Source organism: Amaranthus tricolor, chromosome 6 (genome assembly GCF_026212465.1).
Source record: "Amaranthus tricolor cultivar Red isolate AtriRed21 chromosome 6, ASM2621246v1, whole genome shotgun sequence".
In the NCBI taxonomy this organism is placed as follows: Eukaryota; Viridiplantae; Streptophyta; class Magnoliopsida; order Caryophyllales; family Amaranthaceae; genus Amaranthus; species Amaranthus tricolor.
Window position 1 is genome coordinate 30,873,766 of NC_080052.1, and position 27,602 is coordinate 30,901,367.

Consider the following 27,602-nt stretch of genomic DNA (forward strand, 5'->3'; position numbering starts at 1 on the left):
TTTCAAGGGATGTGAATAGTTGCATTATGCAGTCAATTAGAGTACTAACTAATGATCAATTTGACATGGTTGCAGGTACATGGCATGTTTTTTGTCATGAACATAACTAGTCTTATCGGCTAACCCTAAAAGTCTCAACATAAATTACTCTAATAATAATTAATACCATTTCAATAAAAGAAAATAATGTAAGACACCAACACAACACAACACTACACTACACTGCAAAAAAAAAATTACGAATTCAAAATTATATTATATTGTGTCAAGTCACGTGTTAATCTTTTAAAACTTTTACGCAATATGTCACTAATGTGTCGTGCATACATTATTAAAACAATTTTTATATTATATACATTAAATAGTATATTTGTTCAATAGTACACACAGTCACTTTTATATCTTTTTTTATATAATTCAAGTTAATTTTAAATTAAATTAAATTATTATAAGTCAAGACCTTAGCTTAATGCATAACTTATACTAAAAGTTAAGTTAAGAATTGATGAGTTTATAAGATATGCAAAACACAAATTTGATGTCGTTTTATGGAATGTAATTAACCATGAAATTACATATTCTTTTAGATCAATATATGTAAAGTTATAATATAAAGTTATATTTGAATAATAAAAGATAAGTATTTCAACTTACACAAATATAAATATAATATAGCGAAATAAAAAAAATATGAATAACAACACTTTCTATGTTCTCAAGGTAATGTAAAAGTCTTGTATACAATCATTTTGATTATTTTGTAATTTTTTTTTATAAAAATAATTTTTGAAAAAATATAACCAAGGACTCTTGACTGTTTGGCATAGTGACATCGATAATGACACTAAGTGGGCCTGAAAGAGTATCCAAGCATGCAGTGGTTGAGCTTGCTTATGTGACATAACAAGTCCAGCTACTATATAGCCCAATGGGGCCTTTATTAATAATAGTAAAGGCCATCACTTCATTTTGTGTCATTTTCAATTATTTTCTTTTTTCCATTTCTAATTAGAATATCATGAGAAGGTCTCGAGTAAATTGTAATTATAGAGTCTAATTCTCCTTTTCAACAATTATTTCACTTTTTGTTAGATTAATGATTAACCATGTGCATGTAGAAATTCTTTTTAAAAAATGTTATTTGCAATCAAAAATTTCTTTAAGGGTTTATGTGTTTTTTTAGTTAATAATTTTAAGTGATCTTGTTGAAATATTATTATAATATTTTTATTAAAAGTTTTCTCTAATTATATAAGTATATATTTATTCGTATTCTTATGCTAGAAAGATCATAACTATAATTACAGAATTTTTTTTATCACATTAATATAATATTATAAATATTTGATTGTTGACCATATACTTTTGTGTGCTTTTTGTATATATTGTCAACATTTTTAGAAATTTAGCTCTATCAGAGAATTAGTCCGTCAAATCTTTGTATAAATTTTAATTATAAAACATTTTAAGCAAGTTGAATGTCATTAAAATGTTCTTTGATTTATTTGCTTATTTTGAATCAATGGTTTGGTTTATAGGATCATTTGGAGTTTTGAACATGAAAGTAGTTAGTTAGGACTGGCACTATAAAGAGATAAAAAAGTCTTTTTTGACTTATTTGCTTATTTTGAATCAATGGTTTGGTTTATATGATCATTTGGAGTTTTGAACATGGGAGTAGTTAGTCAGGGCTGGCACTATAAGAAGGTAAAAGAAGTATTTTTTGACTTATTTGCTTATTTTGAATCAATGGTTTGGTTTACATGATCATTTGGAGTTTTGAACATGGGAGTAGCTAGTCATGGCTGGTACTATAAGGAGGTAAAAGAAGTCTATGCCCCGAGCCAATCTAAAAAATTATAAAGTAACACTTTCACATCTTATAATTAAGTTCTATAATAGTATAATATAAGAAGTCTATGTTTTGCTCCGGACCTCTCAAATCTCAGAGCCGATCCTAGGAGTATAAATCCATGTTTTATGGAAAAGAGTTTGTGTTTCAACCTAAGTCATTGATGTGTGTGCTTGACATGTATTTCATGTTAAAGTTTTGTGCATAGCTTGATCGTGTAATAACTCATTTGATGGAACATATTGTAGATTTTGGTGAACTTGATTGTTCATGGCCAATTTTGTGCTCTTGACCTTGGTTTTTAGTTTCCACGTGGTTAAATGTGAGTTTGAAGGCTACCAAGCAAGTATATAAAAATAAATGATTTTGAAAATTAATGACTAAAAATTGAAAATTATTTGTTCTAAATTTCAATAATTTTCAATTATGATTATTAATTTAAAATATTTAAAAACGAAAATAAAAACGATAATAAACTAGCTCTGTGTTGTAAAATGAAAAATATACTTCTGCTAATTATATACTTCCTCCATTTTTTTTCTTTCCGTTTTCGTTTTGCACAGTTTTAAAGTAATTTTTAAGCCTAAATATCTCTAATTATACTTCACAAAAAATTATAAAAAAATATATGATAATAAAATATAAATTAACACGAATCTAATAAGAACTTGAATGAATATATTATTTCTTCTACGTATCTCTCAAAAACCGAATTCAAATTTTTTCCTCCTCAATCAAAGGCAGCGTGAAAAATGTCCCAAATTTCTCATGACCCATGGCCGCTAACGTCAGAATTTGATTGGTTTTGTTAGTCTTCATAATTTTTAGGGTTGGGGGAAGAATCTCTTATTGGCCTTTTGTTTTGATGCATGTGCCTTTGTCCCCTATTATACATCTAACATCACACCCCTCATTTGATTAACAATTCTATAAATACTTGTTAGGTAATCTAGCTCTCATCCTATCAAAATTAATAAATTATAATTCTGTTATTTATTTAATAATCATATTAATATTGAATTGTGATAACTAAGTTAATTTTTAATATACATGTCAATCTATTCTATGCTAGCGTTTAAAAATTAATTCATATTAATCTTCAGGGTCAAAACAAGTGGTAAAGAGTAAAGCTTATGTTGTAAAAGATTTGAGATTGATTACATATTTTATTTGTTCATTTTCTTTTTATTTCACGTAATTGTATATAATGAATTCTGTGATTAAAAAAAATACATATAAATTAATTTATTGTACAAGTTCTCACACAAGAAACTCTAACAAGCGAGGAGAGATTATATATATATTAATTTAGTCATAAATTAAGAAACTAAGATTAAAATATATATATATATATATATATATATATATATATATATATATATATATATATATATATATATATATATATTGAAAGAGTAGAATGAAAGAATTTGGAATGAACAAGTAAAAATACACAACTTTCTTACCTGTATCAATGTACAATATAAGTAACATATACACTCAAGTAACTTAATTTTAATAATTTTATAGACTACTAATACAGTGCAATCCACACTTTCAAACCATACAAAGAAAGTAAAGTTTATTACTTCCATCAAACATAGTATCAAAACAAGAAAAAAAATGACCAACCTATTACTAATAAAAGCCAAAAAAAAGTTGATTATATGCATTTGATCTGAGAGATTATATATATATATATATATATATATATATATATATATATATATATATATATATATATATATATATATATATATATATATTTATATAGAGACATCAAAAGTTGGAAAATTTTTCTAGAATAATCTATTTTTTTCAGATTTTTCTACAATAATTTCATTTATTGATTAACCATGATTAATCCTAATTTTGGAGGCAATTTTCCTAGAGTAAACCTGTTAATCTGATGATCTGTTATAACAAGTTTTATTTTTTTAGAAAAAAGATAAATTAAAATAAAATGTCAAAAAAAATTTAAAAAGTTTTAAAAAGAGTTGATTTTTTTATTATTCATAATTTTTTATGTAAAGTTTTCGAAAATTTTCTCTAATTTTACATTAATTTTCAGTTTATTTTTTTGATGAATTATTGGATTACCCAAGTTTACTCTAGGAAAATACCCCTAAATTTAATATTATTCATGGTTAATTAATAGGTATAATTATTACAGGAAAATCATGAAAATATTAAATTATTCTAGATAAGTTTTCCTTAAAAGTTTAAGCTGTGAACGAACTTTCTAAAGCCCAAAGATATGGAACGAAGGAAGACAATTGATCTTTTTCATAGGCAGTAAAAATTCACTTATGTCACAAGGGTGAAAGAGAAAATCCTCGATGAAGCTAATTTATGATTGTAATTCCTTAAGAGTGATTTTTACTATTATTATTATTCCTTCTAGTTACTCGAATGTAGCAAATAATGGCAGCAATAAGAGCAAAAGCAAATCCACCTAAAATAACATTACCACCTGTTGGAATATTACTTGTATGCCTACTAACCAATCTTATGTGCTGATGCTGTCGTTCATCCCCTGATATTCCTGGAGCTTCAGCTGGAGATTTTGACACTTTTTGGATGAATTCAACTTTAGAAATTGCCATAATGCTTGATATTTGAAGCAAGATTATAAAATAAACAATATCAAATCTTGCCATTTTTGAATTTTTTTTTTGCAATTCTAAGAAAGGTTTGTTCTTTAGTTTTAGTTTAACTAATACACTATGTTCTATGGGGGAGATGTATATATATATATACTCCATTGAACAAGCTAAGTAATTAAAGGCCCAAATTTTGGTGCATGAGGTGGTGATTTTTATTATTTAATAAGGTTGGTATTATGAAACTTTAAAGGCCCCCAAATGCTGGTTTTGGAAGTTGTAAATTAAACTAATTAATGTTTAATGGGGAAGATAAAATAGACTGTTGGGCGTAGTATGTCCTAATTTCTATATTCATATTTATTTAAAATTTTCATATTGATAAAATTTATTACTTATAACGAGTAAAGTTTTCGTAATCACGTAGTTCATATAAATGTGCATTTAAATTTATCACCACCCGCAATGACTAACTGGGTATACTTCAGTGACATCATACTAGATTTATATTTAGAGAACTTAGCCCCAAAAAAAATATAAAAAAATAAAAAAATAAAAAAATTAGTCAATTTGCACTGACCGAGATTTGATCAGACAATGTTGGTCACTAAGTTGCAAGTGATCAATGTCTTTGATACATCTTGGTCATATCTTAAAATAGTTATTCACTTATTCAACTTAATTATTAATTATATTCTCACTGTAGACATAGGGTCAACCTCCATTAATTATTAATACAAATCAACAATTTGAATAAGTATAGAAAAAAGTTAACCTTTTTACGGTACAAGTAAATTTTGCTTACTTTGTACTTAGTTTTTGAAATCGTAAATAATAAAGTGATACTTACTTAAATAAGACAAAATTTAATTTGCGGTTATTTTATGAATTGTATTTCATTGGAATCTAAAAGTTAACATTAAATCATTATCATTTTTAATTGTAGTTTCCTTTTTTTTTTAGGACTTCATTATATTCTTAAATGTTGAAAAAATTTCACCTTTATATACAGTTGATTTTTAATAATCCATAAAAATTGTAAATGGATAAAAATTGTTAAATTAAAGGCACATCTATTATGAGAAAAAAATTGAAATTGTTTTGAAATAAATAAAAGGAAACAAATTTAACAAACAACATATCCATAAAGTGCGAAATTGTTAAATTTTTATGGGTCATATAAAAATTAAAAATAAAGAATAAAAAAAATAGAGCAAATGACAAGTGACAATTCTTTAGTAAATGAAATTAGTCTTCATGCCTGGCACAAGCAGCATGAAAAGTATTCAATTTCTTTATAACTTTATTGGTATATTCTTGTAAAGCTAGTTAGATCTTAACTGAACAGAATTTAACTAAATATATAAAACTAAAAAATTGATGAATTAAATAAAAAAATAATTAACATAAACTAATCCAACGGATCACCAAAATAAATAATGATTTGGAAAGTGTTGGGATGAGTTTTCCCACATCGATAAATTGAAAATGGTGTGCACGCTTTATAAGCTATTAGAGACTTTCTTCCCATTGCTATATGGTTTTGGGATGGTATATATCTCCTTGGCTTATGAAGTATGTGCACTTGTGTCCCCCCGTTAATATGCTGGCATTCACAATAAGTCCAGCCTAATTTAATAGAAAGAGCCAAAAAATAATTTGAAAAGAATGATATAGAAACAATTAGAGCATTTTAGGGTCCATTTGGTAATACTGTGATTTCATATTTTTTTACACCATCCTATTCAGCTTAATTGTCCCATTTATTTTTGGGCACTATTTAATTATCACTCTTAATTTGTATTTTACTCTTAATCTATAAGTTAAAACATAGTCATTTGACATATTGTTTGATTCGTCTCAATACAAGAATTATTAATATCAACCTTTTATAATTTTTAATTAAGAATAATTTGAGATATTAAAGATTAAAATGTTGCCTCGACAAGTGTAAAAACCTAAATGGGACACATAAGCTGAATAGGAGGGAGTGGTATTTAATTTTTTGAGTCTCATATGATATACTCTATTAGACATAATGCAAATACAAATAAAATAAACCGATTTGTATTTCCCTTTGTGTAGATGGAAATAGAACTCCTTGCTCAGAGATCACCAAATGGACAACATGAAGATAAGGTTGCGACAATCAAATAAGTCGCTCGAAAACTTGATATGAGTAAAAGGCGTTCATGCATTTTCTTATTGTGATATTTCTCTCACAAAGGTGCTTGAGATGATAAATGAAATTCACAATGAGATACAATCTACACAACAGTGTGCTAGCACAAAGGACATTGCAAAAGTAAATACAAGTGAACAAGATGAGAGTATTTTAAGAGAGAATTAGAAAATGATATAGAGATGGGATGGAATGTCCCTTGGCATGCAACCTCTATTTATAGAGTTATCAGCTATGCATCAAAAAATACCTCCTTTTGAAACAAAAGTGTTTCACCAAGCAAAGCTTATGAATTAAAATAATGTTTCACCAAGCAAAGCTTATGAATCAAAGTAATGTTTCACTGAGTAAAGCTTACGAATCAAAGTAATGATTCATCAAACAAAACTTATGAATCAAAATAATGTTTCATTAAATTCTTTGAGGCATTTAATTGGACTTATAATATATTTATTTTAGTCTCACTATTATACTAAGTATGTAGTATATGCAAATCTAGGTCTATATACTGTAAATATTCAACATACTCCCTCCTATTCTCCTTAGGTGTTCCATTTACACTATTTATTTATCACTCTTAAATAGTATTTTATTATTAATCTATAAATTAAAATATAGTCATGTGGGATCTCGTTTGATTCGATTTAACGTAAAGTTTATTGATATCAACTTTTTATAATTTTTAATTAAATAAAGTAAATAAATGAGTTTGATGCTGTATTAAGAATTAAATAAATGCATTGGATAGAGTGTATAAAGTAAATGAGACACTTAACATAAATAGGAGGGAGTACGTTCGATATTGTATAAAACATAGTATAAGTTTAAAGTAATACAATGATTTTGAAAACTGCAACTAATAGTAAAATTCAATTTTTTAGATTTTTTATTTTTTTTAAATTCTAAAAACAAACTAAAAAAAAAGAAAAATAAACGATAAGGATAATAAAGTTTTCTATTTTCTCCTTTTCAAAATGTTGGTTACATTTAAATTTTTTCAAAATTTTCAAGTATAATTCGAAACTTAAAATCAATAAATACACTTTGTAAAAAATTATAAAAAAATTATACTATTAAAGTTTTATATATTAAAACAAATCTAACAAGATCTCACATTAATAAATTTTAATTTCTTTTATTTATTAAAAATTAAATTTAAAATTTATTTCAAAATAGCTTAAACATAATAAACAATATAAAACATAATGAATATACTTGTATTTGCAGAACAGCCTAGCTTATATTAGTGATTTTTTTTATGGTTAGTGAGAAGTTAGTATCCATGGATTCTGAAATTTGGATGGAAAGTTATTGAAAGAATTAATAAAATATTTATGGTAAATGTATTTATTGTATCTTCTCTGTAACCCAAACATAAGGTCCCTTTTTTAATCCAGTCTTAACGCGGCAAACATGCTACACTAACACAGACCAATACCAACGTCTCCCATTTTTAATAGGCAAATGCTAACCAACGTTCTCATGTAACAACAATAATACTCGTATATTTGAAATAGTAAATTGGAAAATAAACTATCTATATAATTAATACTTATATAATTAAAAGTTTCAAATATATTATAATTTTTTATTTAAAATTAATTCTATCATGTTTAAAAATGATTTGGAATGTCTGTTAATAAGATCATTTTAAGAATTTACAATAACTTTTTAATTTTAATTAATTAGTAATATTTCATTATAATTTGAAACTCACACCTCATACAATCATAAGTGTTGATGATTGCAATTTTTTTTAAATACTTCAATTATGGTAATATATTGTAATCATCACTAGTTTTTAAATACTTATGGTTATACTAATTCAAATGAACATAGTAGTAAGGTAGGTAAATTTATCCTCCAGGTAGACTACTCACAAGTCACAACTAATAAGTACTAATAAGGAGTGAGATCCAACTCACCACAAATATATTTTATTTATCTATTGATAATTGATAATTTACCAGTCGTATTAATTAATTAAACTTTTTCCTAGTATGACCTAGGTATGCGAAGTGACAACTGGTTGTTTTCATATATATTGTTACTTTTTTTTAGCAATTAATATAATTAATTTGTGATATTTAAAACATAGAGTATTAGTTAGCCAGAGTGTTTACAGTTGTAAACAGTGTAACAAATCTGTGCACTACGCAAAGCCATTAATTGGGTTACAACTTAGGAGTACAAGTAGAAACAGCTCACTACTATCAGTGGCTATGGAGTGATCAACCGGTCAATTGTTTAGTGTAGTGTAGTCACTTCCTCATTTCATTCTATGCACTTCCTTTCTTTCTAAACAGGCGGGCCAGGTTCCATGCATGGTTTAAATTTCAGGACGAATCCAAAAGAGATATTCTTATAAGAGCCCGTCTTTCGGTGAGATGACTTTAAAATAAGAAGACTATGTACTAATAATTATATTAGTTGGGGTATTTAACTCATGTATGGAAAACATCTCATAAAAGAATTTGTAAATCTAAAATACTCTTATTTGTATATAGCAGACCAAACATATATTCATCTTTCGATGTGTACAGAACTAATTTGATTGTCATTTTTCTATGTTATACTACATCTATTCTGAAATATTTGCTACATAACAGTTATTATCACTATTTATCTTCAACTTTATTTTATATATTACGGCTAATGTGTATGAAAAAATATAGTCAAGTAGAATCTTGTTTGAATCGTTTAATGACATACTTTCATAATTTTGAGTTTTTTATAATTTTTAAATTTGCATATGAAATTATATAAATGATCAAAGTAGCTTATTAAATTACATAAAAAGTCAAATATAACAAGTATAATAAAACAGAGACCGTATGTTGTAAAATTCAATACAAATAGGATTTTAATGGTATCATATCTATGGTCTTAATTCTCTTGTTAAAGATTTCAGGTTAATTCATTTTGAGGAAAAGTTTAGGGGATCAATTATATAAAACCTTTAATGAAACTAAAATTGTTTGTGCAAAAAAGCCCAAGAAAAAGTAGGTTAATAGTTGTAGAAGATCATAATGTCAAAATAAGATTGATTTGAGTTTTAAATATTTGGTTTATATTGAATAACAATGAGAAGTACTACCTTTATTTATACAAGTAATAAGGACTAAAATAAGGAAACAAAATATTACGATACTACTTCTATTTATACAAATAATAAGGACTAAAATAAGAAAACAAAATATTACGAAATATTAAACTTAAGGAAACTAAATCACAATAATATAAAATATAGAACATAATATTATACTAAAATATTCCACTTTCCTACACTTCCCTCAAGTTTGGTCTTGGGATCACCGAGATCGAACTTGCCAAAAATATTCTTCAACGCTTTAGAGTCAATTGCCTTGAATAGAAAATCCGCTAGTCAATCTTTTGATTTTACAAATGAAATTTTGATAATCTCTTCTGTGAATTTTTCATAATTGATTTTCAACTTTTCGGATTGAGATAAAAGGTCATGAAATAAAACGGGTTGGTTTATTTTATTATTTGGGTCAAAGACTTGGACTTTGGGTTTGTGGGTTTTATAAGAAGGGATAATTAGAAAGATTTGGGAGGGAGATTTGAGGCGTGGGTCATGAATAAGTAATTTGGGTAGGTTTTCGTTTGATTTGGCATAGGACATTTTGATAATTTTTTTGACAAATTTGTCATAATTGATTTTCAAATTTTTGAGTTTGAATAAGAAAATGGATATATGATATAAAATGGTTGGATGAATAAGATTGAGATTTAAAATGGGTGAAGTACTTGGCTTGGAAATGGATCCACCCACGCGGATCCTTGGGTGACCCAAATGAGGGCACGCGGGTTTTGCTTGGGGCAGGGCTAGGGTTTTGTTTTTGTTAGGTCCATATAAAAAGAGATATTTTTGGAAGGTTCACAACTCTCTCTTCTCGTCTCCTCTCTCATGTTCAGATTTTTCTTTCTCTGAATCTCTTTTCCTTTGCTCCTCTTGTCGGATTTCTCCACCCACTGTGGTGACCATGTCGCCGGTTCGGTTGATCGGAGCCTTGGTGGCTGTCACCCAATGAGGGTTTGTGTTTTGTTTATTGTTTTGTGCTATTGAAATGGCGTGAGTTTGATGTTGTTTTCCGGCAAGGTTTTCGGTCGTAACCCTTTTGATTTGTGTTTCTGGATTTGTGCTTGATTTTTGGTTTTGGTTGATGAATTCTGATTTTTTGGTTTGTTTTATGAAATCTGATTTTAGGGTTCTTGGATTTGAAATGCTTGTTTGTGGGTTTTCTTGAAGAGGAATGGCGAATGTAGTCTTGTCGCCGTTCCGGTGACTCATCGGAGCTTTGGAGGCGACTTTTTCGTGTTTGAACTCATCACTTCGCTGAAATGATGAATTTTCTGATTCTAACTTGTTTTCTTCCCTTTTTTTCTCCCCCTTTCGTCAGTGATGGGCCCAAGAAAGGTGTAAATCCATGTCCACAATTCATAGGCACTAGCAGTACTGTAGTATGGTCAAGGGTGTAAAGTATCCATGACATCACTAATGCATCGTTTTGTTTCCATTGAGGATCTTTGTTTTCTGGAGGGGCGACAATGATATGTTTGAGCCACCACCGATCTACTATTTCTTGTTTAATTTCATTACACCACTTGGTGAAATTTGTAAAATTCAAATTTTCAGAAATATTTGGGTAAGTATGGATTTTTTGGTTATATGTTTGGATACTTTGGAACATTCGTTCCAAGGAAATCATCTTTTGAGGGTTTGATTTTCCTGGTTTGATTTTTTTTTGGTTTTGGTTTGATTTTGATCTAGTTTTTTTGAGTTTACTTTGGTTTTGATTTTTCTGATCAATGATGAATGCCATGGCCGATCACCGGTCTCCAGAAAACGCCATTGGCTCTGATACCATGTAGAAAATCATAATGCGGAAATAAGAGTGATTTGGATTTTGAATACTTAGTTTGTATTGAATAATAATGAGAGGTACTATCTTTATTTTAGACGTGATCAAACACCGGGCCGGGCCGGGTGGAAAAAGCCCATTGATGCGAGCCGGGCCGGGCCAAAGTGCGGGCCTAAAAGTTCTTGCCCAAACCTGTAATATGCGGGCTTGCGGGCCTATGTTATATATTATTTATACATAATTAAAAATACAAATTACAAATAATTGAAATAAACAAATACAATTGTTACATATTATACATAATTTAATACACAAATTACAAATAATTCAAATAAACAAATACAAAATAATCAAATCATGTAAGATGTAACTAATTAGTGATTTGATAATCGTCATCTTCACGATCTACCTCTTCTTCAACATTAAAAATGGTAGACCGACCTTGATACAATATGGAAAAAAAGTGTTAGCATATGAAATAATCAAAATATGTAACTAATTGGACCAACTTAGCTCCTTCCGGGCCGGGCTGGGCCGGCCAAACACCAATCTCAAACCCACCCATTGGGCTATATTTTGGTACCCAAACCCTCACTTTTTCGGGCTAGGTCGGGTCGGGCCGCCCATGATTAGGTCTACTTTATTTATACAAGTAATAATGACTAAAATAAGAAAACAAAATATTACAAAATTTTAAATTTAAGGAAACTAAATCATAATAATATAAAATATAAAATATAATATTATACTAATATTCCACTTTACTAGAATATTAAATTCTTAGTATGTGGAACTTTTTAATATTTGAGGCCAAGAGCTCTTCCTAATATTTTTACAAAGAATAATTTGTTATTTGTAGTTTTGTACCATATTTTTATTGAGCTCTTTTTTCTTCTAGATCGAAGTGTATTCATTTATTTTTAAAATGTTTATTTTATTGAAATTAAAGAAAAATTAGAATACGTTATTAGAGACATCAAATTGAATTTAAACTGTTTACACTCAAGTAATTTTTTGTTACAAAAATAATTAATTAATAGAAAGGTCTATGGTTTTTGATCCATTTTAATTTTAATTAAAATTCTTTACAAAACTATGATAGCTGTTCATTAAAACTATAATTATTCTTTAATTGGTCTTATTAAAAACTGTTGAAGTATAGTTAACTTCTTTTTGTGTTACATATATAAAATAATTTTGAAAACGACGATGTATTAGAGTTCGAACAATGTGTTTCAAACTCCAATATTACCAAGATCGAGTGTATGAGGTTTTAGTGACAAACAAATTACGCTATCAACGATATCGATGTTTGTAGGAGAAAATAATGCAATAAAATGACACAAAGATTTAACGAGGTTCACCAAACTATGGCTACGTCCTCCGGTGTGTAGTATCTCTTATATTATCAAAAGGAGTTCAAAGAACTCTCAAATATGGAGAATTACAATAGAGAAGAGATATAGGCTAGTGTTTGGCTTGGGGTGTATTTGTGGATATCTTTTTGATGATTGAGAGCTCCCTATATATAGTACAAGGTACATAAATGTCATTAGCTCACTAAATACAGAATTAATATTGAATAATGAATGACATGAAACTTCTCCAAGAACTTGAAAGGTCGAAAACAGCATCTTAGGCATATCAGAGGAACCGCTCGACTGGAACAGAGAGCTCGCTCGGTCGAGCGGCTCGGTCGAGCGGAGTAAGACCCTTTCTGGATGCGTTATGTTTGCTCGCTCGATCAATCAATAAGGCTTGCTCGGTCGAGCGGACAGGTCGAGCGACCATTCTGCTTCTTCTGTCAGAATTCTGATCGAGCTTCAATAAATCAAACATAAACCAAGTCCTTTGCACTTCTTCATTAAGTCCCATAACTCTCACACTTCATTACCTTATTAGTCCACACTTAATCATCATCATAAATCAATCATCAAACTTAACTTAATACACCCATATTAACACATTCATGGGATTCCATCCCAAAGGTCACACATGAATGCACCTCATCAAATGTGCACTCAAGTCACACCAATCACAACAAATTTGAATATTCATATTTATATATGTGCTGAACCAACTCATTTATTATTCTTTTGTGTTATATGTTACATAATTTAATATCTGATAAAGCTTTTAGACATTACCGGCCAAAATAATTATTCATTTCTATTCAAAATCTAATTATGCAAAATGATATGAATATATATTTTATCGTAACTAAACTAAATGAGAATTCTCTTTGTGATACTAATATAAAGTGAGCTGAATACTCCCATTTATATATATATATGGTAAACCAACTCACTTATTCTTCTTATGTGTTTTATGTTATATAATTTAATATCTGGTAAAGCTTAGCTTCTAAGGCATTATCAACCAAAATAATTATTCATATCCATTCAAAATCTGATTATGCAAAATGATATGAATATGTAATATACTCCTCTCTCATTTTAATATTGCTACTAATACTGATATGTTCACGAGGAAAAAAAAATATTAATAGTAATTTCAAAGAGAAAAAAATATTAATAGTAATTTGAAAGAGACAGATCAACAGTACAATTTTTATAGTGTGCACCAAGATAGTAGCCATACCTGGAATAATCAAACAGTACAATAGGCACATTTGCTGTGATGTAACCAGTAGATTTTCTTTTTAGAATGCAGTAATTCCTTAGTATGCTACATTTTTCATGCTTTTACTATTTTCTCCCTCCCTAAACTTAAATGCAAAAAGTGTTTTTTGACCATCCTATAAAAATCATCTTAAAAAAAAATCCAATATTATAAACTACTCAAAATCAATATATCTCCCTAATACACCCTTAATTCAACTAAATGCTGCTAATTACAGTCATTAGCATTTCCTTGGTCTCTTCAACATCAAGACAATCATCACTCATTCCCTGAAAATGTAATTAACAAAACTTAATTAAATTTTAATGAAATAACGTACATCCTCCATTTCATTAACTTATTTGACCAAAACTGTAAAGACATTTTAGTCAAAAACGTAAAAAACTTAATGAAACAGAGAAAGTAATTAATAATGTGATTAAAATTAAAATTTTATCATAAGTAGTAACCTCTATGCAAGAAGTAACAACAGCAGCTTCTTTGGAGGTGATATAATTAGTGTCATTGAATTCTAACCCAAGTCGAGTTATAGCCTCGACTAGTTTGGTAAAGCCTCCAAATTTTTTCTCGTACACAACTTTTATCCATAGTTTGTTGTAATCGTAGGTAATCACCTTGACCTCCGGCTAATAAAAAGAAAAAAGAAAATTTAAATATTGAAAACAACAATATATAATTAGTCAGTTCTTATAATTACTAACTAATTAATTTGATTTTTCCCACTTAGAAAAAGAATTAATTTCCTAATATTTTTATTCGTAAAAATTCTCTATCCTACGTACTGAATAAAAATAATTAAAATTGAGATAATAGTGATAAGAAAACCTGAATTCCAAAGTTGTTGATATCTTGTGCTGCAAAATTATGTTTAAGATCTGGTTTAGTTTCATCTTTAAGAGGAGGAGGAGGAGGAGGAGGAGTACTATTACCAAGCTCAAGAAGCTCATCCTTTAGCTCACTTACTTGCCCATCAAGAACTTCAATATAAGTGATCGCGTCCTTGATTATATATGCTTTTGTCATCTAAATAAACGAAATATATTATAATTAATTACAGAAATTAAAACAGTTTATTTAAATTATACTATTAGCAATACGCATACAATCTTCAAATGATTAAAATTATAAATTTAGATGATAAATATTTTTTTTTTAACATTTGCAAAAAAAATTTCACCGAAATTAAAAAAAAAAAAAAACAATCATCTCTACACAACATCTTTAATTATTTCCCTGCCTAACATCTCCTCTAGTTACTGATAATAAAGGATGGTAATAAGAATGCATTTTAGTGTTGATTTTGATGAACTTTAATGTCATTTCCAAGGTAATTAATAGAGCTGTCATACTTAAATATATTTTTTCTTCATAATATTCTATTATCACCCAATATCATCTTTATAAGTGGTACTCACTCCGTTTAATATTTTTCTCATTTAGAATATTCCACTTTAAGGAAATAGAAATTTAATTAAGGTTTTGGAGAGATATATTGAAAATAAAATATATCAATGTGAAATCTTATTAGATTCGTCTTAATGTATATTTTCTTATCATATATTTTTTATATTTTTTATAATGCATATTTATTTAGAGATATTGAGATTCGAAAATTACTTTGAAAATTATGTAAAAAATAAATGAGAAAAAAAAAACGAAGAGAGTAATTAATAAGAATGAATTTTGTAAAGAAACTACATCACAATAATTTTTTCAGATCATTTTTTATCTAAATTACATTATACTACCATCTACATTTTTAAAACCTACACTTGTACTAATAAGTTCTCACATAGAAAGGAGAAATGTAGTTATCAAAAAAAAATCAAAAAATATTTTTTACTTAATAATGACCATCAAATTCGCATTTCAGTTTAATTTTCATCCACCCATGCAAAAGATTACTAATCATTCAAAAATAATTTTCATTTATTTTTTAAAAATACTTTCCGCCCAATCAATAATACCAATGAAAAAAAAAACGATAAAAATGATTAAAAAAAAGGATGCAAATTTATAAAAAAAGGTACATGCATTAGTGATAATAGGGACTAGTGCTCTTAATTGAAGAAGTCGATCACCAAGTTTAGCACGTCGTCTTCTTTCAGCATCTAAATTCTTAGATTTAAACCTTGAATCATCATTATTTCCACCATTATTATTCTTCTTCTTCCTCATCATTCCTAAGCTTCTTCCCCTAATACTATTTTCTTCTTCTTCTTCTTCCATACTCAATTCATTATTATTAAAAGGATGATCTGAAAACTCCATCATTAATAATTAAAACTTATTTGTTGAAGAGGGTTAGTCACTTAAGTTGCAAGAAGATATGTGTATATATATATATATAGTTAGTTAGTTAGTTCTCCCTCCAAAAGTGGTTAGTTTTTGGGGGAATCTTCTTGTTAGAAGTTGTTTGGTAATTTCTTGAGTGGTAAAAAGCACATTTTGGCATGACTACTAAAGAGAAAAAAAGAGTAATATGTGTGTTGTGTGAGATTCAGCAATTGTCCTAACAGAATGATAATATAAGTACAACCAGCACCTAAGTAAAGGAATTGTACAGCTTATAATATCTTTGGGTCTTTGTCATTATTTATATTTTGCAGGGAAATGGTGTAATACTACTTGATCCTTTGTCTCATTTATAGGTGTTCAAAACAGATCTAATGATTCGACATAGAAATGGACTAATAATTATGTAAAATCCAACCGAGCACAAGATTCGATCTTGAATCGACCCGAAACATCCGACCCAATAATCAGAATGAACACCTCTAGTCCCACACTTTTGGCATCATTTCATATTATGATATGAGAGTTTTTTCATCTAAGTGATATAAAATGAGTGGAACAATAAAGTATATGTTAATACATGTGATATCTAGCTTTACAATGAGGCCATTTCCTTTGTGTGTCAATTCATTATGACAAGTTTTTGAAATTTCACATTATATATACTCTTGTATAATGAGAACTTATTTATGGTAGTAATTGATTAATTCCATATAGTAGTATAATTCCATATGAAGTATTTTTCTAAGTTTTATGTTTAGAAAATACTCCCTCTATCTGATTTTATAAGTTTTATATGTTGAAGAACCGCTAACAATGTCGATAGTTCTTATTTGATGAATCACACTTACAATGTAAATATTTCTTACTTGAAGAACCAGCAACAATGTCAAAAAGAGCTTGTTTTTCCAGAATTACTTATTTCATGTGACAACCAATTTTATCTAGAATACAGTTCAAAGACATCCTCAAAAACTCCTGATGCTCCTGCACCTTGACTAGAGCAACTCTCCTGATTTTCAATGTCTGTACTTGCACCGAAGAAACGGGGTTGAGTTGGTGAAGGCAGACTTATCATCTCCCCATTAAGCACGCCAACAATCGATGCCATTTGCGGTCTCTTAGCTGCATCTTCTTGGATGCACAAAAGACCAATGTGTATACACTTTGACTGTTCATCTGGTTCAAAATCACTGCCGAGAGATGGATCTGTCAACTTCAATGGCTTCCCTTCATTCCACAACCTCCAAGCCTGCACTAAACCTCAGTCAAAAACTTCAATAAATTATACTTCCTATGTCCCGCCAAATTCGCTTTATAAGAGATTGGTGATGTGGGTCATGACCAAAAATTAAAATTGGGCAAATTTGGTGGAACTGATAAAAAAAGAAGAGCACATTTTGTGGGACAGAGGAATTACTATTCATAATTCTATATGGATCAACTTCATTAATGATGATGATAAGTATCCGGAATAAAAGTGCCTCATTAGTTTGCTCATAAAGAAGGTACTTGTTCCTCACGCCGCTCACAAGCGTCAGGATTAGGATTCCAAAGCTATAGACATCTGATTTAACTGAGAAGTGTCCCGCAATCAAATATTCGGGAGCCATGTATCCCCTGTTTAGCAAGGAACAAACTTAGAAAAGCATAAGAACTAACAACATTTCAGTAATCCATTTCTATTAGATGGCTCTCACATAGGCGGAGTTTAGGGTGTCAAATGTAAAAACAAAGATGTTTTCGATTGATCTTTTATCAGAAATTTTACATAAATAACAAATGCACCTGATTTAATGAGTCATTTCGCTTTTATATATTATAGTCTAAGTCACAAGCAATATGAATTTGTGACTCTATCGAGGATGAACACAAAATCATAAGAACTAAAAGGTAAACAACTTCTAACACAATACTCACAGTGTTCCAACAATTCTATCAGTATTGTCTTGCGTTTGATCCACCCCAAAGAGCTTTGCCATGCCAAAATCTGCAATCTTCAAATTCATACATTCATCTAACAGTATATTACTAGGTTTAAGATCTCGATGTATAATCTTGAGTCTAGAATCTTCATGAAGGTATATGTTAATGATAAACAACTTAAGGCTCACCATAAGCCACAGCATTGCAGCACACCTAATACCTTCCCTCCAACAAACCGTGCCAGCTCATGATTCCCATAACAATTTTCTGTTATTTGCTTTTTTGTGTAGCACTTTACATTGCTTCTGTACTTGTACATATATATATCTTCCTTCCCTTTTTGTAAAGGAAGCAGTGATACAATAAACATACTGTAATGGTCCTTGTTGTTAAATAAAAACAATACACAAATTCTTATTTACTCCATTGTTCTTCATAGACTGATATTTCGGTGCTCATATGTGTGAATCACATTTTATCATGGTATCAGAGCAGGGAAAGCATCTTTCCATTGATTCTTGCGTTTTCTTTTTCTGATTGGATTCTACAAATCTTGGTATAAACTACTCCTTTCCTTTAATTTTTGAGATTTCTTTCTCTTTCATTCCTTTTCTGTATTACACTCTTCTTTTTCTTTCTTTGACACCATGACTTTCAGTAACCTCACTACTGCTTTACAAAATTCTCTTGACCAAACACAAATCCTAGTAGTGTTTTTTACATACATCCTTCTGATCACTCCACTTTGAAACTTGTTACTGTACCTTTTAATGGCATTGGCTTTGCTGATTGGAAGAGGTCCATTGTCATTGAACTTGATTCTAAGAATAAGATGGCCTTTGTTGATGGTAGCTTACCTAAACCCGAAGCTAATACTCCAAATTTGAAAGCTTGGAAAAGATGTAACATAATGATTATAGGATGGATTATGACTTCCTTAGAGAGGTCCGTGGCTAAAAGTGTAATGTATTACAACACAGCTAGAGAAGTTTGGACAAATCTTGAAGATCGTTTTGGTCAATCCACTTCCACACAGCTTTATCATATACATGAAGATTTGGCCTCACTCACTCAATCCGGATCTAGCATTGCTGATTATTATACCAAGGCGAAAGCACTTTGGGATGAGCTTGATAATGTTGATCCTCTTTCAATTTGTAGCAGTAATGGATGCAGTAGGAATACCACAAAGAAGAACTTAAAGCAGCAACAAAATCGCCGAATCATTAATTTCTTGATGAAGCTTGATGATGATTACAGTCAGATTCGCACAAACATATTAATGATGGATGATCTTCCAAATGCTTCTCAGATTTATAGGTTGCTCATGCAAGAACACCGCCACAAAGAGATCAGTAAAGTCACCACCATTCCTACTGAATCCGTAGCCTTCTTTGCTGATAAACGCAAGTTCTATGATAAATCCTACAAGCATGGCTCTCACTCATCTCCTGGAGGTAAATGCAACACCTACTTCTGTGAGCATTGCAAAATTTCAAGACATTCCATAGAAAGATGCTTCAAGATCCATGGGTATCCCAACTCTAATAAAACTCTTCCAAACAAGAAATTTGCTGCCACTGTGACCAGTTTAGATACACCTGCTGGACCTAATGAAGCTACTCAATCAGGTTTCACACCTACACAATACAATACTTTACTCATGCTTCTTGGTAAAAAGGACAACCTTAACGAGAAAGAATTTCTTCCTACTGATCCTACAGCACCTCTAGCAGGTAGATCTTGCCATGCCTCTTTCACATGCTATGCCTTGGATAATTGATAGTGGAGCAACCGATCACATGTGTAACACTCAATTTTTTTCAAGATTTACGAAATGTTGACAATGTAAACCATAGTATCACTATACCAAATGGTACTAAAATGCATGTGAAACAAATTGGTACCGTTTGTTTGAATAGAGGATTGCTTCTCAAAGATGTGTTGTTTGTTCCTGATATCCACTTTAATCTGATATCAGTGAGCACATTGACCCTTGAAAATCGCATGAATATACTTTTTACTTCTAACATCTGTTATCTTCAGGACCATTCAATGACAACAGTCTTACCTCTTGGTAAGCTCCAACATGGACTATATTACACATTGGATAATGCATTAATTCCCACTCATGATGATAAAGTAACTTTTCCTAAAAAAAGTCTTGTCACTATTGCTTCCAAAGACCCTCTACAACACGTCAAGCTACTCCACCTTAGGCTTGGTCATTTACCTTTCCCTAGAATGAAAATTATGTTTCCTACTTTGGATGTTAAAGTTGGACAAGACAATTTTGTTTGCTCTATATGTCCTTTGGCTAGGCGAACTAGGATTCCTTTTCCTCATAGCCATGTAAAAACTACTAATCCTTTTGAACTTTTACATGTTGATGTATGGGGACCCTATGCAAACAAAACACATTGTGGTTGTCATTTGTTTCTCACTGTCGTGGATGACTATTCATCGCAATACATGGTTATATTTGATGAAGTCTAAGGATCAAAGTGTCCATATATTAAAGTAGCTCATTCTTCTGGTTGAAAATCAGTTTGGTGCACATGTAAAAACCATTCGAATAGACAATGCATGCGAGCTTTGTGAAGGACCTATGCTGAATTTTTATCATTCTAAAGGTATTATTTACCATCGCAACTGTGTTGAAACACCACAGCAGAATGGAGTGGTGAGCGCAAGCACCAACATCTACTTGAAACGGCTCGTGCACTTTCATTTCAATCAAATTTACCTCGTCATTTTTGGGGTGATATAGTTCAATGTGATGCTTATTTCATTAACCGTATGCCCTTAGCTTCTCTTGGCAATGTCTCTCCGTATGAAAAAATATTTGGTCATTCCCCTAATAATGATCACCTTAGGGCTTTTGGTTGTCTCTACTTCGTATCCACAATCAAGCAAGGATGCTCAAAATTTGATCCAAGAGCAGACGAGTGTATCTTCATTGGATACCCCTATGGTCAAAAGGCCTACAAGGTCTACAACCCTAAGACAAAGAGGTTCCTTGTGTCACGAGATGTTCATTTCTTTGAACATCATTTCCCATACCATTTCCACCCTCATACTACTTTACCAACCTTCCATTTTTATCTCCCTACTCACACTCTACCTTTATGTGATGAGTCCTACCCTTCCCCTATACCTACTGTCACTCCTACTGTCCCTCCACTACACTCTACATTACCTAATTCTCTTGCTCCTCCTACTGACTCCCACCCACCTATTAGTCCCTCTCCATCTCCTGTTCCTTCCTCTCCTCCATCCCTTAGGCGATCTACTCGCCTTCTATCTAAGCCCGGTCACCTTCAAAACTATTATTGTAACCTGGTCAGCTACCATGACTTGCCTATTTCACACCAACTTTTCTTGGCTTCCCATTCTCAATGGCAAGAACCCAAGAATTACAAACTTGCATCTCAAGATCCAAAATGGGTGCAGGCCATGCATAATGAATTATTTGCCTTGGATACGAATAATACTTGGGAGGTCGTTCCTCTGCCTCCTAACAAGAAAGCCATTAGCTCTAAATGGGTATTCAAAATCAAACTCAAGGCCGATGGTAGTCTTGAGCGATATAAAGCCCGGTTGTTTGCCAAGGGTGATACACAAGAGTACAGCACCGATTATCAAGAGACCTTTTCTCCCGTGGTCAAAATGACCACCATCCGTTGCATCATTGCCATAGCTGCTCATCGTCGCTGGACTATCTATCAACTCGACATTAATAATGCTTTTCTTCACGGTGACCTTCATGAAGAGGTCTATATGCTTCCTCCCGAGGGTCTTTCTCATCCTCCTAATATGGTGTGTAAACTCAATAAATCCTTATATGTTTGAAGCAAGCATCTCGGCAATGGTTTGCCAAATTGACTCTAGAACTTTTGCATCAAGGCTTTACTCAAAGCAAAAATGATTACGCTCTTTTCATCCGGAAATCCTCTAATTCTTTTACTTTGGCAGCAGTTTATGTTGAAGATATTCTTCTCACAGGGAATGATACCTCGTTTATTCAACGGTTCAAAGCTCATTTGCACAAAGTTTTTAGTATCAAGGATCTTGGCCGAATGCATTTTTTCCTTGGTCTAGACCTTGATGAAGGTACTGTTTTATCCCAACGAAAGTTCACTAAAGAACTCCTTCACGAATCAGGCATCACTGACTTCAAACACGTTGTTACTCCCCTCCCAGTTCACCTCAAATTGCAAAACACAAACTTTCCTCTTTTTTCCAATCCCACCCTCTATAGAAGTTTAGTGGGGAAACTTAACTTTTTGACCCACACTAGACCCGATCTCTCTTACTCCGTTCAAACCTTAAGCCAATACATGCAACACCCCACTGAACAACGCTTTGCAGCCTTAACCCACACTCTCCATTATGTTGCTAGTACAGCCGGCCAAGGTATATTGTTGAAACTCTCTCTTCAACTCAATCTTCAAGCCTTCTCTGACTCAGATTGGGCTGCTTGTATTGACACTAGTCGATCTATTACAGGCTATGTTCTTATGCTTGGTAACTCTCCCATTTCTTGGAAGTCCAAGAAGCAAAGTATTGTATCCAAGTCTTCTTCCGAGGCCGAGTACCGTGCTCTTTCCTCCACAGCCTCAGAGATAACTTGGTTGGTTCGTTTACTGACAGAACTGGGTGTGACCAACCTTCAACCTGTGACCCTTTTTTGTGACAACCAATCTGCCATACACATTGCTCATAACCCCGTTCAACATGAACGAACCAAACACATAGTTATCGATTGCCACTTCACTAGAGAAAAAGTGCTTGCAGGGCTTCTTCAACTCACCTATATTCCCACCAAACAACAGCTTGCTGACCTCTTTACCAAATACCTCCCTTCTACCCAACTCCTTCCCTAATTATCCAAACTTGGTGTTTTTCCAACCCCAAGTTTGAGGGGGGCTGTTAATGATAACCAACCTAAGGCTCACCATAAGCCACAGCATTGCAGCACACCTAATACCTTCTCTCCAACAAACCGCGCCAGCTCATGATTCCCATAACAATTTTCTGTTATTTGCTTTCTTGTGTAGCACTCTACTTTGCTTCTGTACTTGTACATGTATATATTTTCCTTCCTTTTTTGTAAAGGTAGCAGTGATACAACAAACATTCTGTAATGGTCCTTGTTGTTAAATAAAAACAATACACAAATTCTTATTTACTCCATTGTTCTTCATAGACTGATATTTCGGTGCTCATATGTGTGAACCACATTTTATCAGTATAGAAGTCCTCTTGCAATCCCTCCAATGATTTTGCATCTTGTTTCCCAGTTCAAAGATCCCCGCTTCTCTGGATCTGGATGCCACAGTCAAAACTATACATTACATTTTAAGATAGATAATTGTCGAATCTTATGCTTCTAACTGGACTATTATTCGACTTACCCGATAAAAACCGGTCAAGACTCATATTAGGCAAATACTCATACACAAGGATCTTCTCCTTTCCTGAAAGGCAAAAGCCCAAAAGTTTGATCAAGTTCCGATGCTGAAGTTTAGCAACTAGAATGACTTCAGTCTTAAACTCGTCAATGCCCTGTTTGGATTTACTAGAAAGTCTTTTAATGGCAATACACTGTCCATTTTCAAGCTTTCCCTGCATAGCGTACACTAACTCTGTTGAGGATCAGCCATAAAGCTTATAGAAATATTGCATTACTTAGGTGTCAATTCTAAGCAAGCCTCACCTTGTAAACCTCACCAAATCCACCTTCTCCTAGTTTGTTAACAGCAGAGAAATTATTTGTTGCTTTTCGTATAGTGCTCAAGTCGAACTTTAAGGACTCCTCAATGTCAATCTCATTTTCTGCTTCTGCTACAAAAAATTGGCACAAGAGATGAAGAATTTGAGTCAATGAAATAGATTGAGCAGTAGTTTTTACCTATAAATGGTAACTTGGACGTTTTTCTGCACACACGAAACCAAACTGCAAAAACAATTACCACTGCAAGAATAGCTGAAATGAGGATTCCCAGAAGAAAGAATAAGTTTATTCTCTTAGATCCTGGTGTATCTGTTGAACAGAAATAACAGTATTAATCAGATTTAGAACTTCATTAGAGTCAAACATTTACATTCTATCTAATTTCAGATTGCATCATTAATGAATTCTAAGTAATTTTGAAAATAGACCATCATGTTGAGATATAAAACATGATGTGAGCAAGAGCAAGAAAGTTATGAGATCTAACACTCTTGAACAACAATATGACAACGTCAAAGTTTAATTTCAACATATGAGATCTGCTACATGAACCAAAACAAATCTTGGCGAGGAATTGTCCAAAGTCCAACATTAATTGCAGGTCCAAATACGGGTAAAAGAAAAGAGTTGTGGTCAGTTAGTGACAACCGGTTTAAAATGTCATTACATTTTATGGTAAGCAAAATTCAATCAAACACTCTAGAAAAAAAAATTGAGAATTCAAACATATTTTTCATCTAATCAATAGTTGGAAAAGTAGTATTGACTTGGTTCACTTTTCAAGTTGTGCCCCTTATTCGATAAAGCCAAAGATTTATATTTCTTTGGTTTCAAATGCGCTATATTAAAAAATGACTCATCAAATCAAGTGCACTTATTATTCATGTAAAATTGCAAATGATAGTTACTACCTGGAGTCAACAGAAAACTACCTTTTTGTTATGACTAACAAAGGTAAGATTGAGTGCATCCGACCAAACCCCTCTTACGTGAGAGCCATTTTAGGGGTGTTGGCGTAATGGAATGTTTTTATTGCTGTTCAATTATTCAAGTTACCTTACCTCGGAAATAAGGAAGAGGTGAAGCTTCTGAACCAGATAACAGGGCATCTCCATAAAAGGGGTACACCTCTATTTTCACATAACAACTAGGATTCATCTCAGTACAACCAGCCCTATTGTAGCACAAGTTTGTCATATTTCCAATGATCATATAGAGGCAACTCTTACAGTCAGTCACCGATATATCTGGAGTGCATTGAGCAAGCGTGTAAACTTTATTCACACTTGTCAAATTATACCCAAATGTCACTTCTTTTGTGGCAGTTTTCTTTCTCGATTTACCTATTGCTGCTTGATATGACAAATCTTCTAAAGTACTACGCACAAGTTGTGTAAAACTGGTCATGTTGCTCGTAATGTTCTGCATATCAACATCATTTACTTTTTCCCAAATCGGAACCATAGGAAAATCATTCATTTTTACCAAAGAAAGAATCATTAAAGTATCGTATTATACATTGATCATACCATATAAATAAAATTTTCTTTCCAGGGCAATGAGAATTTAATGAGTTGACGGCTAAGGAGAAACATTTCTGACAAAAAGCGATGTTATGATCAACAAGGCAAATAAAGATACGGTAGACTTTGTTGGCTCCATTTCCAACAGTTGCATTGCAGAAGTGACTATTATTGGTTGTGTTAGAGTTGAGCAAAGCGAGAAGTGTGTTAACATTAGACTGAAATTTACTGTTTGGAGCAATGGATTCCATGTCCGGGCATAAAAAATTTGCAAAATCCGGGTCAGCTACAGCAACATGGATAATAAAGCAAATGCATAGAGTTAATTGAAAGAGAAGTGAAAATAAGAAAGTAATAAAACAGCAAGCCATTTATGAATGGAATAAACAGAAAAACCAGTGCTACATTTATCTTTATGAGTTCCAGAAGTCTACAGTTCAATAAGGAGAACTCAGACTAGGAAATGTTGCAACACCACATTTCAACAAGATGAAATCAGACTTGATGAAGTCATCTTTGACATCTAGAACTCAGGATTCACCTACAATAATGTTTACTTGACTACCCTTTTAGAATGGTTTATTTTCATCTTCCTCACACTGGTTCACACTAAAATGGGTCTATACTTTAAAATTCTGAGCTCAATCTGTTCATATCTTAGCAAATGTGAAAATTTCATCAAAAACATCTTAACATTCAATTTGATTATTTTGAAGATTGAACACATATATAATACTTACATGTCACCACCTCGATGCCATTATGTTGATTCCACCTAATCTTCTACATAAGCAATGTTTGGGGGTCCAATGCGCGCAAACTTCCCTTACAACAACAAAGAGATTGTATCCTGTTGACCTTTAATAGCAAATATAATTTACAACTTCATGTTTACGAAGTGCACATAGTTTAATAAGTCATTTCAATATAATTCATTATAAACTAAAATCAAAGAACTTACATAAAACTTTCAGTCCATCAAGGATGAAGAAACAAACCCAATTTATACTAAAAGGGCCAAAAAACTAAGCCAATCATTCTCAAATTATAGTGACTCGTCCCTGTTCCTTTGAGCTTGTCCACTCCTTTTCTATTCAAGAGCCTTTCAATGTATAGGGCAAGGAGTAGTATCCTTCCCTTTCAAAAGATACCCCACTATTTATTTTCATGAGACGAAGCAAAACCAAGGAGAAAAATAACCTCCTTGAAAAAGTAATAGGATGAAAACACAGAAGGGGTATAATTTAAAATAGTTTGGCCTCTTTTTACAACATTGTAGTTGCTCTCAATAGAAACTGATTTCACATCGGATTTTGGGGTTATCATTTTGCTCAATATGAAAACTAGGCACTGATTTTCAAAGTAAATTTCATAGATTAAAATGTAGACCACCTAATAACTCATAGATCAGAATATTAGATTATTTGAAGCAGATTTTCAGTCATTATTTGCTCATGTATGTAGCTACTCGTTGATGAGATCACAGATCCCGATTTTCATTTATTTCCAAATTAGTAAGAGTAATACAGACCAGAGACAGGCTGACAGGCACAACTTGTTTCCTGCTAACAGGTTTTTGTCTATTGACCCCAAAAGTTTTTACATCAATCTAAAAATTACTCATCTTTGACTGTTGGTTAACAATTATGTCTTCTTTGTATTCATGTCATCCCAAAATACATCATAAAATACAAAGCAACATAAGTTACAACGGCAAATGACAGCAAATTCTTTTTAGTCTTACCTCAACGAGTTATGTGAGCTCCTTTCTAATGACTTGAATAGAGGGATTCTGCAGTGTAATTTCCTGTGCTTGCGCTGCATGAAATAACACCAGAATCGTTGGTTTGTGATAGCAAGACCTGAATTGTAACCGGTGGAGTAAACTCACCAATTCAAAGAATTAGCAATAGGGATAGCCGATGGCAGATGCCTTCAAATCCAAGTGAAAGCTC

The 27,602-nt window shown here is 31.5% G+C and overlaps 1 protein-coding gene and 1 pseudogene across 1 annotated transcript; both read right to left on the bottom strand.

Annotated features, from left to right (window-relative positions):
• Positions 1-14,110: 14,110 nt before the first annotated feature.
• Positions 14,111-16,445, bottom strand: LOC130815864 (transcription factor DYT1). Its single transcript, XM_057682373.1, has 4 exons — positions 16,201-16,445; positions 14,992-15,189; positions 14,616-14,792; positions 14,111-14,435 (listed from the first exon to the last, which is right to left on the bottom strand). Exons 1-4 carry the CDS (start codon positions 16,438-16,440, stop codon positions 14,364-14,366), a joined length of 687 nt encoding a protein of 228 aa, XP_057538356.1. The 5' UTR covers positions 16,441-16,445; the 3' UTR covers positions 14,111-14,363.
• A 468-nt stretch (positions 16,446-16,913) lies between these two features.
• LOC130815788 (cysteine-rich receptor-like protein kinase 44) lies at positions 16,914-26,396 on the bottom strand (annotated as a pseudogene).
• Between the last annotated feature and the right edge of the window lie 1,206 nt (positions 26,397-27,602).

Bases quoted from the DNA above. Each gene is read 5' to 3' on its own strand.
- LOC130815864 (XM_057682373.1), bottom strand. From the start codon at position 16,440: ATGATGGAGTTTTCAGATCATCCTTTTAATAATAATGAATTGAGTATG. The intron at 15,190-16,200 runs GCATGTACCTTT...TCGTTTATTTAG, and splicing joins TAGTCCCTATTATCACTAAT to ATGACAAAAGCATATATAAT. The intron at 14,793-14,991 runs GTTTTCTTATCA...TCTTTTTATTAG, and splicing joins TCAACAACTTTGGAATTCAG to CCGGAGGTCAAGGTGATTAC.